This window comes from Pelobates fuscus, chromosome 1, assembly GCF_036172605.1.
Source record: "Pelobates fuscus isolate aPelFus1 chromosome 1, aPelFus1.pri, whole genome shotgun sequence".
NCBI classification, from domain to species: domain Eukaryota; kingdom Metazoa; phylum Chordata; class Amphibia; order Anura; family Pelobatidae; genus Pelobates; species Pelobates fuscus.
This window is the reverse complement of record NC_086317.1, coordinates 3,530,931-3,547,100: the sequence shown is the minus strand read 5'-3', so window position 1 is coordinate 3,547,100 and position 16,170 is coordinate 3,530,931. Positions and strand designations below refer to the sequence as shown.

The window sequence follows — 16,170 nt, the reverse complement described above, 5'->3', positions numbered from 1 at the left end:
CACACATCGAGATCCAGACATTCTCTCCCACATTAGTCTAGTCTAGTTGTAACTGCATCGTTAGGACATGCATGTGTCAGTAAATACACGCGCTCACCCTATATACACGCGCTCACCCTACGCACACAGCCATCCTAAATACACGCGCTCACCCTATACACAGCCATCCTAAATACACGCGCTCACCCTATATACACGCACTCACCCTACGCACACAGCCATCCTAAATACACGCGCTCACCATATACACACAGCCATCCTAAATACACGCACTCACCCTATATACACAGCCATCCTAAATACACACACTCACCCTATACACACAGCCATCCTAAATACACGCGCTCACCCTATATACACGCACTCACCCTACGCACACAGCCATCCTAAATACACGCGCTCACCCTATACACAGCCATCCTAAATACACGCGCTCACCCTATATACACGCACTCACCCTACGCACACAGCCATCCTAAATACACGCGCTCACCCTATACACAGCCATCCTAAATACACGCGCTCACCCTATATACATGCACTCACCCTACGCACACAGCCATCCTATATACACGCGCTCACCCTATACACAGCCATCCTAAATACACGCGCTCACCCTACGCACACAGCCATCCTAAATACACGCGTTCACCCTATAAACACAGTCATCCTAAATACACGCGCTCACCCTATACACACAGCCACCCTATACACACAGCCATCCTAAATACACGCACTCACCCTATACACACAGCCATCCTAAATACACGCACTCACCCTATACACAGCCATCCTAAATACACGCGCTCACCTTATACACACAGCCATCCTAAATACACGCGCTCACCTTATACACACAGCCATCCTAAATACACGCACTCACCCTATACACACAGACATCCTAAATACACGCGCTCACCCTATAAACACAGCCATCCTAAATACATGCGCTCACCCTATACACACAGCCATCCTAAATACACGCACTCACCCTATACACAGCCATCCTAAATACACGCGCTCACCATATACACACACACAGCCATCCTAAATACACGCACTCACCCTATACACACAGCCATCCTAAATACACGCGCTCACCCTATACACACAGACATCCTAAATACACGCGCTCACCCTATAAACACAGCCATCCTAAATACATGCGCTCACCCTATACACACAGCCATCCTAAATACACGCGCTCACCATATACACACACACAGCCATCCTAAATACACGCACTCACCCTATACACACAGCCATCCTAAATACACGCGCTCACCATATACACACAGCCATCCTAAATACACGCACTCACCCTATACACACAGCCATCCTAAATACACGCACTCACCCTATACACAGCCATCCTAAATACACGCACTCACCCTATAAACACAGCCATCCTAAATACACTCACTCACCCTATACACACAGCCATCCTAAATACACTCACTCACCCTATATACACACAGCCATCCTAAATACACACACTCACCATATACACACACACAGCCATCCTAAATACACGCACTCACCCTATACACACAGCCATCCTAAATACACGCACTCACCCTATACACACAGCCATCCTAAATACACGCGCTCACCATATACACACACACAGCCATCCTAAATACACGCGCTCACCATATACACACAGCCATCCTAAATACACGCACTCACCCTATACACAGCCATCCTAAATACACGCGCTCACCTTATACACACAGCCATCCTAAATACACGCACTCACCCTATACACACAGCCATCCTAAATACACGCGCTCACCCTATACACACAGCCATCCTAAATACACGCACTCACCATATACACACAGCCATCCTAAATACACGCACTCACCCTACGCACACAGCCATCCTAAATACACGCGCTCACCCTATACACACAGCCATCCTAAATACACGCACTCACCATATACACACAGCCATCCTAAATACATGCACTCACTATATACACACACAGCCATCCTAAATACACGCACTCACCCTATACACACAGCCATCCTAAATACACGCGCTCACCATATACACACAGCCATCCTAAATAAACGCACTCACCCTATACACAGCCATCCTATATACACGCACTCACCATATACACTGCCATCCTAAATACACGCACTCACCATATACACACAGCCATCCTAAATACACGCACTCACCCTATACACAGCCATCCTAAATACACGCACTCACCCTATACACACAGCCATCCTAAATACACGCACTCACCCTATACACACAGCCATCCTAAATACACGCGCTCACCATATACACACAGCCATCCTAAATACACGCACTCACCCTATACACAGCCATCCTAAATACACGCACTCACCCTATACACACAGCCATCCTAAATAAACGCACTCACCCTATACACAGCCATCCTAAATACACGCACTCACCCTATAAACACAGCCATCCTAAATACACGCACTCACCCTATACACACAGCCATCCTAAATACACTCACTCACCCTATATACACACAGCCATCCTAAATACACACACTCACCATATACACACACACAGCCATCCTAAATACACGCACTCACCCTATACACACAGCCATCCTAAATACACGCGCTCACCATATACACACACACAGCCATCCTAAATACACGCACTCACCCTATACACACAGCCATCCTAAATACACGCGCTCACCCTATACACAGCCATCCTAAATACACGCACTCACCCTATACACAGCCATCCTAAATACACGCACTCACCCTATACACACAGCCATCCTAAATACACGCACTCACCCTAAACACACAGCCATCCTAAATACACTCACTCACCCTATATACACACAGCCATCCTAAATACACACACTCACCATATACACACACACAGCCATCCTAAATACACGCACTCACCCTATACACACAGCCATCCTAAATACACGCGCTCACCATATACACACACACAGCCATCCTAAATACACGCGCTGACCCTATACACAGCCATCCTAAATACACGCGCTGACCCTATACACAGCCATCCTAAATACACGCACTCACCCTATACACAGCCATCCTAAATACACGCACTCACCCTATACACACAGCCATCCTAAATACACGCACTCACCCTATACACACAGCCATCCTAAATACACGCACTCACCCTATACACACAGCCATCCTAAATACACGCACTCACCCTATACACACAGCCATCCTAAATACATGCACTCACCCTATACACACAGCCATCCTAAATACACGCGCTCACCCTATACACACAGCCATCCTAAATACACGCGCTCACCCTATAAACACAGCCATCCTAAATACACGCGCTCACCATATACACACAGCCATCCTAAATACACGCACTCACCCTATACACACAGCCATCCTAAATACACGCACTCACCCTACGCACACAGCCATCCTAAATACACGCGCTCACCCTATACACACAGCCATCCGAAATACACGCACTCACCATATACACACAGCCATCCTAAATACATGCGCTCACTATATACACACACACAGCCATCCTAAATACACGCACTCACCATATACACACAGCCATCCTAAATACACGCACTCACCCTACGCACACAGCCATCCTAAATACACGCGCTCACCCTATACACACAGCCATCCTAAATACACGCACTCACCATATACACACAGCCATCCTAAATACATGCACTCACTATATACACACACACAGCCATCCTAAATACACGCACTCACCCTATACACACAGCCATCCTAAATACACGCGCTCACCATATACACACAGCCATCCTAAATAAACGCACTCACCCTATACACAGCCATCCTATATACACGCACTCACCATATACACTGCCATCCTAAATACACGCACTCACCATATACACACAGCCATCCTAAATACACACACTCACCCTATACACACAGCCATTTGAACACAGAATTGTTTGCAAAGGCCTCACCTAAGATATTTGTCTGGACAATTGGTACGTGAGCTTACACTGTAATGCCCGTAGCAGTGATACTAAACATCTCGTTACACGATCTTCATAATGGATTACAATGTGGAGCCTACTATGGCCGCAATGTCCCTTTAAATGTTATCGGAGAATCTGGGAGATCTAAATGATGGTCACACAAAGACGCATGCTAGGATGGGGACACGTGGTGGCTGACACAAAGAATGGATGGTGATGGCATGCAGCCACGTACCATGCATACATCATGACGAGAGTGCGCTGCCGCAGTGCTGCGTGCCGGTATATGGTAAGAACATTGGCACTCTGGGAGATTTCTTTCTGCCTTGGAGTGAGGGAGAAAGAGGTGAATTTCTTGCAGTTCCAGCGTCCAAGAAAGAGAAGAACGTCTTGAGCCTCTGTGAGCCGGCCTTGTGTGTACAGCCATCGTGGAGACTCGGGAATACACCTGCAAGGGTTACCAAGATACTCTGGGTTAGTCTTATATCGATGCACAGTTTTAAATTTTTTAACAAACAATTTAAAGTTAAATATATTATTTTAAAGGGAACAAAGTCTCCTCTGGGAGATTCCATAACACAATATTTGATGAGAATGGCGTCTAGAGTATCTCCTGAAACGACACGGGGCGGCCGCAGAGTCACAGTGACACGGCTCGAGTCAATTCGCTGGGTATAGCGTGACAAAACAGCGTTTTTTCCTTTCACAAAAAAAACAAAAAGTTTATGGTAAAAAATATGGCCTCTTTAATGGGAAAAGATTGCCTCAAGGTTGACCTAATGAAAATATACAAAAATAGAAATGTCAAAGATTTTTCTCTTCCAAAATGATGTGTAGGCAGAAGGACTAGATGCCCAAGCGAGCCCTGGGAATTCCACCTGAACTATACATTTTACTAGTTCCATTTTTTATTATCTCTTCTGGAAAGAATGAGAAAGGACATAGTTCCCTGGGCAGTCATAGTTCCCTGGGCAGTCATAGTTCCCTGGGCAGTCATAGTTCCCTGGGCAGTCATAGTTCCCTGGGCAGTTTTGGAGACTTGGGGTTTCCCTCAGCCTTCCACAGAAATGTCCTCCCTGGATCTTCCTGCTCTGCCATGCCTTTCATTTCAAGGTCTAATTCTTCATCAGGAACCAGAATCTCATGCGCTGATGGCTCGGAAACTAGCAGGAGATCACAGAAAAGGTCTACCTAGGAAGAGTTAGGAAGAGGTCTACCTCCACTTCCTACAAGGGAACAGGAAAAGCCACAGAGGGTGAAACTGTAAACCTGATTAAATATTTATATGTGTGGATTCATTCATGAGATCAATATACTGAAAACGATTTTACAAAAAGTTCTTATCCAAGAGTGATTGTGCTAAAATTCAGAGATATTATTAGATTTGACAGAATCTTAATCCTCAGATTCTTACAGTGAGAGAAGAAACACGCAGGCTCCTTGCACATTTACCAGCAGCGCCAGGAGTCTCCATGAGCGAATTAAATATCCAATGACAGCAAGCTGCGCAATTCCCACCGCAAAGAAGAGATTGGACAACGAACCTGAGACACAGAAAGTTTATATTAATCAATCACTCATCAGTTATCAATATCTGTGTAAATGCATAGACAGAACAAGCAGACAGGGTCAGCAGCTAGTTAAGCTGGGAATGGGGAACGGGATGTGAAAGTCAGGTAACAAATGGGGAAGAGGGTTAATGAGGAGCAGAGAGTAACGGTGTAGAGCAGGGGTAGGCAACCTTCGGCACGCTAGATGTTGTGGACTACATCTCCCATCATGCTGGCAAAGCATCAGGGAAGTAATTGGCCACAATAATGGAGTAGAGAAGCTTATACCACAGGAGTAAAGGATAGGAGGAAGCATTGGTTAAAAACTTTGTTGTTATTATTCAAACTTGTGAGATGACACGGTACATTACCAGCGATTGACCAATAGGTGGCCCCAATGTATTCGTTGAGCAGAACAAAGGCCACCAAAGACATCCCTCCATTCATTACACCAACAACAAAACGAGTGAGGAGGAAGAGCTGGAAGGACGGGGACAGAGCATTGAGCACGGCGAAGGTTATATCAAGAGCCAGACCTGAAGGAAGAGAGGAGACATTACACAAATATCCTGGTAGGGATTACGGCCCCACTGCGGGGCCTGACCAAGATAATGTGGGTCCAGTTTTGGAACATGTGCCCTTTTCAGCTCTATATTATTATTATTAAGATTGTACCAACAAGACTTGTACGTATGCCTCACTAATCCACCATATTACCTGTTACATATACCGGCTTCCTTCCAAACTGATCCGATAATTGGCCAAAGGTGATCACGCCAATGAGAACCCCTCCAAAATATACAGAGCTTGCGGCACTGACTTTGTACGATGAGGCACCAACCAGAAGCCACTGGGAAAAGACAAATCAGCCTGTTACATGTAACCAAAACTGTGCCGGTGGGATAGTCCCCAGCAGGTCTAGAGAATCCCATAATCCCACACGGAACACCACTGAACGAAGGACAAGTCGTAACTACTTTGTTTAATTTCAATGTCATTTTATTTAAGAAAATATTTGTTGGCAAAAGCAAAACAAACCTTTTGAAGTGAATCAAAGGCATCCTACAACGTCCAGAATGTATGGATTTTTTTCTGTAGGATGTAGTGAGAACTCGCTAAAAGCTTTTCTCAATGTGAATGTAGCCCTCATTAAAAGTGACACCAAGGAGAAGAATCACTACAGCTTACAGTCGTAGTTATGGTTTTTTGACAGTTTTTTTTTTTTTTTAAATCCAACATTTTGACAATAACAGGCATGGCTGGCATTGGGGAGACTTACCCCATCTCGTACAGCTGGTCCAATTTGGACACATATTACAGAAGTAACATTTCCTTGTTAACATGTTGGCTACTGAGTGGCTTGGCTCAGCTTGAAAAACAGTTTGACAAAAAAAGTGTCTGCACCAAAAAACGCATTGCATGATCCCCTGTAAATAATCCGTCCAATAGATTGAGTAGAACTTGTAGAGTAGTCCGTAATGAGCTGCGGTGCTTTTTGTTGTCAAACGGCCTCTTTAAAAATCACATAACTTGGGTCTGTTTCTCTAAATGTAAAATATTGTAAGTCTCTCCTGGGTTATCCTTGTCCGAGAAGAATTAGTGGGGCTCTAAGAAAAGTCTGTCTTACGGCAAATGTAATAATCGGCAGAAATTCAGACTCTCCGTACTAAGTCTATGGAAATCACTGTGAAATCTGAAACTTAAAGGGATATTCTAAGAATCACAATAATGGTAACTTTAACAAACACTTCATGCCAGGAGTGCAGGGTTAAAACCCCTTCACCTACTTACTTTAATCCAGCGCCGAGGGAACCCTGACCTCTCCTCCCCCGCCGACATCAGCTCCTGAGTGGAGCCGAATGCTCATGCACGCAAAAAGCCGCACGCGCATTCAAACAGTCCATAGGAAAGCATTTCTCAATGCTTTCCTATGGACGTTCTGCACACTGGATGCGAAATTCGCATTCAGCGTCGCAGACGCGCCTCTAGCGGCTGTCCGGAAGACAGTCACTAGAGGGTGGATTACCCTGCAATGTAAACGTTTACATCTGAAGGGTTAAAACCTGGGGGACCTGGCACCCAGACCACTTCACTGAGCTTAAGTGGTCTGCGAGACTATACACCCTGTTCCAAATTATTATGCAAATGATATTTTTCTCATTTACCTAAATAATTGATGTAAATAACAGTCAGCATAATTCTCATGTTATCAACTATTAAGAGTACAATTCAAATTTTATTGAACAAACCTCCTAATGATAACAGTATTTTTTATAAACATAAACTCACAATGCACTGTTCCAAATTATTCCGCACAGTAAGTTTCAAAACACTTTATAGGTTGTAAAGAACTGAAAATTGTCATTTGCTGTGTTTGCAGCATATTTACTGAAATCAAAAGCCATTTCTTTTTTTTTTGTAAATATATTTTTTATTGGATATTTTCAATTTTTCAGTTTCAATCAGGTCATAAGAAAACTTCAGCAAGGACACGCAGGTCCCGTTAATCCCGTATATTAACTAACTAACTATCTTGTAGGCATACAGTGGTGACTCGCAGGTCACAATTAAGCGCAAGTAGCATTCACGTGTTGGACTCGCAGGTCCTATGATGGTTAGACAATGGGAAGTACCCTCACATGATATACAAAATAACAGTGTGGACGCGCATGTCCCATTTCACCCAGGGTTGATAACCGTAGCAAGTGAAAGTGGTCACATTCGTGGTTCATAGTGATTCGTAGGCCTCTACTTGGTACAGTTAGCTTAATATATGACATGGTGGGCCCGCAGATCCCCAAACTCTTCAGACATGGGCATGTACTACCCTCCAGTGTTTTGTGTAGTCGTCTGCTGTGTTAGCATTTACATGTTGTAAGTATAATTTTGTTTTGCTTTTCTTGTTCAGGTAATTGGAGACTCGCAGGTCTCTGCTTATATCTATATATGAAATCAGGTCAGTCTTGCAGGTATATGAGTTATCAGACTCGCAGGCCCGCAAGGATGCATTGTCAGGTATATATAGAAGCCTAGACGTTCCTGTGGTACCTTAATCGTAGGTATATTAGGGCTCGCAGGCCCGCAAGGATGCATTGTCAGGTATATATAGAAGCCTAGACGTTCCTGTGGTACCTTAATCGTAGGTATATTAGGGCTCGCAGGCCCGCAAGGATGCATTGTCAGGTATATATAGAAGCCTAGACGTTCCTGTGGTACCTTAATCGTAGGTATATCAGGGCTCGCAGGCCCGCAAGGATGCATTGTCAGGTATATATAGAAGCCTAGACGTTCCTGTGGTACCTTAATCGTAGGTATATCAGGGCCCGCAGGCCCGCAAGGATGCATTGTCAGGTATATATAGAAGCCTAGACGTTCCTGTGGTACCTTAATCGTAGCTATATCAGGGCTCGCAGGCCCGCAAGGATGCATTGTCAGGTATATATAGAAGCCTAGACGTTCCTGTGGTACCTTAATCGTAGGTATATCAGGGCTCGCAGGCCCGCAAGGATGCATTGTCAGGTATATATAGAAGCCTAGACGTTCCTGTGGTACCTTAATCGTAGGTATATCAGGGCTCGCAGGCCCGCAAGGATGCATTGTCAGGTATATATTGAAGCCTAGCCATTCCTGTGATATCTTAATCGTAGGTATATTAGGCTCGCAGGCCCGCAAGGATGCATTGTCAGGTATATATTGAAGCCTAGACGTTCCTGTGGTACCTTAATCGTAGGTATATCAGGGCTCGCAGGCCCGCAAGGATGCATTGTCAGGTATATATTGAAGCCTAGACGTTCCTGTGGTACCTTAATCGTAGGTATATTAGGGCTCGCAGGCCCGCAAGGATGCATTGTCAGGTATATATAGAAGCCCAGACGTTCCTGTGGTACCTTAATCGTAGGTATATCAGGGCTCGCAAGCCCGCAAGGATGCATTGTCAGGTATATATTGAAGCCTAGCCATTCCTGTGATATCTTAATCGTAGGTATATTAGGGCTCGCAGGCCCGCAAGGATGCATTGTCAGGTATATATAGAAGCCTAGACGTTCCTGTGGTACCTTAATCGTAGCTATATCAGGGCTCGCAGGCCCGCAAGGATGCATTGTCAGGTATATATAGAATCCTAGACGTTCCTGTGGTACCTTAATCGTAGGTATATCAGGGCTCGCAGGCCCGCAGTATTGTTGGACTCGCATATGGTGTGTGTGGGTTAATTGCGGCTCGCTTGTGTGTTTGTGTTCCACGGTGTTTCCACCTCCTAGGAAGGAGTGGTGTGTTGCCAGAGTTTGGGTCTCGTTCCTGTTCATGCGCCGTTGGCTATGTGTGACTTATCGAATTGCATTGCATGTTTGCTGCAATGGGTGAATTGAAGTGTGTCCAGGTATCTACCTCTACCTTGTTGGGTATATGCGGTATGTTAGGATAGCGTATGACATTTTGTTTGTTAGTGGTGTCTGTTTTTAGTTGCACATTGGAGCTTCAGGGTAGTGTAACCGCGGGTTACTAGTCTCATGTCGTTCTCGTTCTAGGTAGTAGTGGGGGGGGGGGGGAGGTCGGGGTCTGGCTACGTCTCTGTTTTTAATCCTCTCTAGGAATGCGTCTTTGGTGGTCTCGAGTAGCCACAGTGTCCAAGTCTCTGCGTAAGTCTGGGGTTTGTCCGTGGCCGTCATGATTAGGTCCTCTATCGCCATCTGGGCAAACCATGCGTCTAACGGGGGTGCTGTCTTTTGCTTCCAGTATTGGGGGAGTACCTGTTTGGCTACGTTCAATATCCTAATCGTCATGGATTTCTTGTATTTTGATCTGGGTACTGTGGTGTGGTGGAGAAGCATTGCTGCTGGTTCCAGGGGAGCGGGTGCGTCCGAGAACATCCCCAATATTTCGTGAATGCCCTCCCAGTATGGTCTAATTACCTCACAGTCCCACCAAAGGTGTAGTGCAGTTCCCGTTTCCCTCTCGCACCTTCAGCAGAGGTTAGTGTGTTCTGGGTCTATGTTGTGGAGGAGGTGTGGGGTGCGGTACCAGTGTGTCAGGATTTTAAATGCCGTCTCTTGCTGTGTGTCGAGCAGTGGTGAGTGAGGTAGCATATCTGCTCCCACTCTGTGTCAGTGAACGTTCTATGCAGTGCCGTTTCCCATTTCCCCATAAAGAGGGGTTTAGCAGTGGGTGTCTCCGTCTGCAGCATCCTGTATAAGAGGGAGACTCCGTGTGGTAGTGGGTCTGGGTTGTTGCTTAGTGTCTCGAATGTCGTGCGGTCCCTGGTGAGTGCTGTCCCCTGTGGTAGGGTGTGCACGAAGGCGGAGAGTTGTGTGTGTTTGAACCTGTGCAGGAAAGTGGGTGTCACGTCACCTAGCATGTCCGTCAGTGGTTTGCACTTGCCGTTGGTGGTTATGTGGTGTAGCCTCGGGATCGAGGTCTGGAGGATGTCCTGAAATGGTTTAGGGTCGAGACCCGGCGTGAAATCGGGGTTGTGTATCAGTGGTGTCAGGGGGAGGGGTAAGGCGCTAAGCTGTGTGTCTTTGACGCTTTGCGCCATACTTCCAAGGTGTGTTTGGTGTATGGGGACAAGGCTCGATTTCCCGGGTCCTTCCTGCCGCAGGGCATGGTTGCCTCTGATTCTTCTGCCACTTTCCATAGTTTATGGACCCCGCTCTTCGTCCACTCCATCACCTGTAGGAGATGTGTGGCCGTGTGGTATAAGCGGAAGTCTGGCAGTGCTAGGCCCCCCATATCTTTGGGTTTCATTAGTGTGGTGGCTTTCAACCTGGGGCGCCTACCATCCCAGATGTACGTAATCATGGCTGGTTTTGGCGCGGCGAAGAACGCCCCCGGGAGTTTAATAGGGATGGTTTGGAATAAGTATAGTAAGCGCGGGAGGAAGTTCATCTTGATGACTTGGACCCTCCCGAGCCACGATATGTGTGGGTGTGCCCAGTCCCTCATGTCTTTTTGGAAGGTAGAAAGTGTGGTGGCGAAGTTAGCTTGGAAGAGGTCCTTGTTGTCTTTGGTGAGCCAGGTTCCCAGGTACCTGATCTTTTGGTCAGCCCATTGGAACGGGAAGCTCTGGCGTATGGGGCCAGCGCGTCTGCTGGGGACACTGACGTTCAGGATGTGGGATTTAGAATAGTTTATTTTTAGGTTGGAGATCTCTCCAAACTCCTTAAAGGCCCGTTGGATGTTGGGCATGGATATTTCTGGGTTGGTGACAAAGAACAGCAGATCGTCCGCGAAGGCGGCCACTTTGTGGTGGACGTCGCCCGTCGTGATTCCTGTGATGTCGCTGTTCTGTCTGATGTGTGTCAGGAATGGTTCCAGGGCTAGGACGAACAGAAGAGGGGATAAAGGGCATCCCTGTCTGGTGCCGTTGCGTATTGCAAGTTCGGGGGTCAGTGCTCCGTTTACCAGGACGTGTGCCATTGGCGTTTGGTATAGGGCAGCTATCCACCTCATCATGTGTGTTCCCAGTCCCGTGTGTGCCAGGGTGTCAAAGAGATATGTCCAACCCACCCTGTCGAAGGCCTTCTCCGCGTCTGTGGACAGCAAGAGAAGGCACCCGGTTCCCGCCCCCCTGCCGTGCATAAGGGTGAGTGCTCGGATAGTGTTGTCCCTAGCTTCGCGGCCCCCCTCAAACCCCACCTGATCTGGGTGGACCAGACTGGGGATGTGTGACTGGAGCCGCGTCGCCAGGATCTTTGCGAGGAGTTTGACATCGCAGTTGATGAGGGAGATTGGTCTGTAGTTCCCGCAATGTTGCCCGTCCTTGCCCTCTTTGGGGATTATGGTGATGTGGGCCGTCAGGGCTTGCTTGGGGATGCTTTGGCCTTCCCTCACCGCGTTGAATGATTCCACCAGCGGTGGGTATAGACTGTCCGCGAAGGTTTTGTAGTACTTCAGTGGGAGGCCGTCAGGGCCCAGGCTCTTACCTGGCTTTGTTTGTTTGATCGCCAGTGCCAGTTCTTCTAGTGTTATTGGGTCGTCTAGGAGCAATGATGTGTCTCTATCTATAGTCGGGGATGGGTGTCTGTTAAGGTACGTGCGTGTTTTGTCTTGTAGTCTTGTTTTCGCCGTCTCTGTGTGTGGTTGTGGTAGGGAGTATAGGTCGGCGTAGTATGTCCGTATTGCGGTTAGTATGTGTGTCGGGAGGCGGTGAAGTTTGCCGCTTTTGTCCCTGATTCTTTCTATGTATGTGAGGTGAAGGAAGCGGCACTGTTTTCTATTGGGGGCGTATATGGTTGCGAACGTGTAAGATTGTCCAGCAATTTTGTCTTTGAGGAATAGGTATCTGCCCTCCTCGTCTGTGAGGCACCCCCCCCCCCCCTCCTGGAACGGCACTCGCTTGTTCACTAGAGATTAAGGACCACATAGGGAGGGGGGGGGGGGGGAGAGTAAGGACCACATAGGGAGGGGGGGAGAGTAAGGACCACATAGGGAGGGGGGGAGAGTAAGGACCACATAGGGAGGGGGGGGAGAGTAAGGACCACATAGGGAGGGGGGGGAGAGTAAGGACCACATAGGGAGGGGGGGGAGAGTAAGGACCACATAGGGAGGGGGGGGAGAGTAAGGACCACATAGGGAGGGGGGGAGTAAGGACCACATAGGGGGGGGGAGTAAGGACCACATAGGGAGGGGGGAGTAAGGACCACATAGGGAGGGGGGGAGTAAGGACCACATAGGGAGGGGGGGAGTAAGGACCACATAGGGAGGGGGGGGAGTAAGGACCACATAGGGAGGGGGGGGAGTAAGGACCACATAGGGAGGGGGGGGAGTAAGGACCACATAGGGAGGGGGGGAGTAAGGACCACATAGGGAGGGGGGGGAGTAAGGACCACATAGGGAGGGGGGGGAGTAAGGACCACATAGGGAGGGGGGGGAGTAAGGACCACATAGGGAGGGGGGGGAGTAAGGACCACATAGGGAGGGGGGGGAGTAAGGACCACATAGGGAGGGGGGGGAGTAAGGACCACATAGGGAGGGGGGGGAGTAAGGACCACATAGGGAGGGGGGGGAGTAAGGACCACATAGGGAGGGGGGGGAGTAAGGACCACATAGGGAGGGGGGGGAGTAAGGACCACATAGGGAGGGGGGGGAGTAAGGACCACATAGGGAGGGGGGGGGGGAGTAAGGACCACATAGGGAGGGGGGGGGGAGTAAGGACCACATAGGGAGGGGGGGGGGAGTAAGGACCACATAGGGAGGGGGGGGGGAGTAAGGACCACATAGGGAGGGGGGGGGGAGTAAGGACCACATAGGGAGGGGGGGGGAGTAAGGACCACATAGGGAGGGGGGGGGGAGTAAGGACCACATAGGGAGGGGGGGGGAGTAAGGACCACATAGGGAGGGGGGGGGAGTAAGGACCACATAGGGAGGGGGGGGGGGGAGTAAGGACCACATAGGGAGGGGGGAGTAAGGACCACATAGGGAGGGGGGAGTAAGGACCACATAGGGAGGGGGGAGTAAGGACCACATAGGGAGGGGGGAGTAAGGACCACATAGGGAGGGGGGAGTAAGGACCACATAGGGAGGGGGGAGTAAGGACCACATAGGGAGGGGGGAGTAAGGACCACATAGGGAGGGGGGAGTAAGGACCACATAGGGAGGGGGGAGTAAGGACCACATAGGGAGGGGGGAGTAAGGACCACATAGGGAGGGGGGAGTAAGGACCACATAGGGAGGGGGGAGTAAGGACCACATAGGGAGGGGGGAGTAAGGACCACATAGGGAGGGGGGAGTAAGGACCACATAGGGAGGGGGGAGTAAGGACCACATAGGGAGGGGGGAGTAAGGACCACATAGGGAGGGGGGAGTAAGGACCACATAGGGAGGGGGGAGTAAGGACCACATAGGGAGGGGGGAGTAAGGACCACATAGGGAGGGGGGGGAGTAAGGACCACATAGGGAGGGGGGGGAGTAAGGACCACATAGGGAGGGGGGGGAGTAAGGACCACATAGGGAGGGGGGGGAGTAAGGACCACATAGGGAGGGGGGAGGAGTAAGGACCACATAGGGAGGGGGGAGTAAGGACCACATAGGGAGGGGGGAGTAAGGACCACATAGGGAGGGGGGAGTAAGGACCACATAGGGAGGGGGGAGTAAGGACCACATAGGGAGGGGGGAGTAAGGACCACATAGGGAGGGGGGAGTAAGGACCACATAGGGAGGGGGGAGTAAGGACCACATAGGGAGGGGGGAGTAAGGACCACATAGGGAAGGGGGGGGGAGTAAGGACCACTGAAGGAGGGGGGGTAAGGGCCACTGAAGGAGGGGGGTAAGGACCACTAAGGGGGTTGGCAGAGGGACGATCACTAAGGGGGGGGGGGGAGGACCACCAAATGGAGGTAAAGGAGGGAGGACCACTAAGGAGAGGGGAGAAGGGTAAGGACCACTAAGGGGGGGGAAGAGGATAATGACCATTGAGGGGAGGGAGATTACCACTAAGGGGGTGAGAGCACTTTGGCACAGAAGGGGAGAATACTGAGAGAATACAGGAGGGAAGGGGAAATCACTAATTGACTTCAGGGGAGAGCACTATGGCATTTTTTTTTTTTTTTTAAATAAAGAGCTGCTTCCCTCTCAGTCCCTATCCTACCCCACAAACCCTCTCGTTTACACTACACACATACACAATGCATCCCCCCCACACACACACAGAAACATACAATGTATCCCTACTCACACACAGACACACCCGAAACACACAATGCATCCCTTACGCTCACACACTCATTCTCTTACACACAGAAACAAAATGCATCTTACACACTCAATGCACCCCTTACAGACACACACTGCATTCAATTACATACACAGAAACACACCTTGCATCCCTTACACACACACACACAGAAACATACAATGCATTCCTTACATACAAACACACACTGCATCCCCTATACACACACACTACATCCCATACACAAATTGGTATCCCTATACACTACATTCTATAAGAACACACACACATTGCATCCTCTGCAACAACAGATAAAACAGCCCCTACACATATACACTCCACTTCCTGTGAGAGAACTCATGGGTGGGCCATATAGGTGGATTTATGGGTGGGCATTGTAGGCATACTCACGGTCAAGCCCTGAGGGCCCAGACCTTGAGCTGTGTAAGGGGCCCCAAAAATGGAGCTGCTTCCTGTTCATTAATTGTTGTGAACACTGTTACAAACAAACAAACATACAGTCTCCAGAGAGCCTCTTCTACACCAGACCTGTGGAGCCAGACTGAGCCCATCATCAGCCTCTTGTCCTCATCTGGTGGTAAGTAGGCAATCCAATATATTATTAGTGGCACTAATCTCTAATTTACCTCACATTAAATGGATACTATAGTCACCAGAAGCACTACAGCATAATGTACAGTATACAGCATAATGTAGTGGTTCTGGTGTCTATAGCCTGTGCCTGTAGGCTTTTTAATGTAAACACACTGTCTTTTCAGATAAAAGACACTTTGTGAAGACTGGCGTTGGCCCATATGGCAGAGCATATGGGCGGGGCATTGTGATGTCACATGGTGGGCAGGACATAAGGGGGGGCGGCACATTTTTTTTTGCCTAGGGCGGCAAAAATCCTTGCACCGGCCCTGGGTCAGGGGAGGATGGAGGCCACACCATGACTTTCTCTC

General features: G+C 48.7%; 1 protein-coding gene across 2 annotated transcripts in view; it reads right to left on the bottom strand.

Moving 5' to 3' along the window:
• SLC22A15 (solute carrier family 22 member 15) overlaps positions 1 to 16,170 on the bottom strand; it is a 62,299-nt gene that overhangs the window by 28,746 nt on the left and 17,383 nt on the right. For both annotated transcript variants that reach the window (XM_063445841.1, XM_063445833.1), the window contains exons 4-7: positions 6,256 to 6,388; positions 5,910 to 6,074; positions 5,403 to 5,532; positions 4,224 to 4,436 (exon numbers count right to left, since the gene is read on the bottom strand). In XM_063445841.1, coding sequence (XP_063301911.1) covers positions 4,224 to 4,436; positions 5,403 to 5,532; positions 5,910 to 6,074; positions 6,256 to 6,388 — 641 coding nt within the window. The remainder of the gene's footprint in view (positions 1 to 4,223; positions 4,437 to 5,402; positions 5,533 to 5,909; positions 6,075 to 6,255; positions 6,389 to 16,170) is intronic.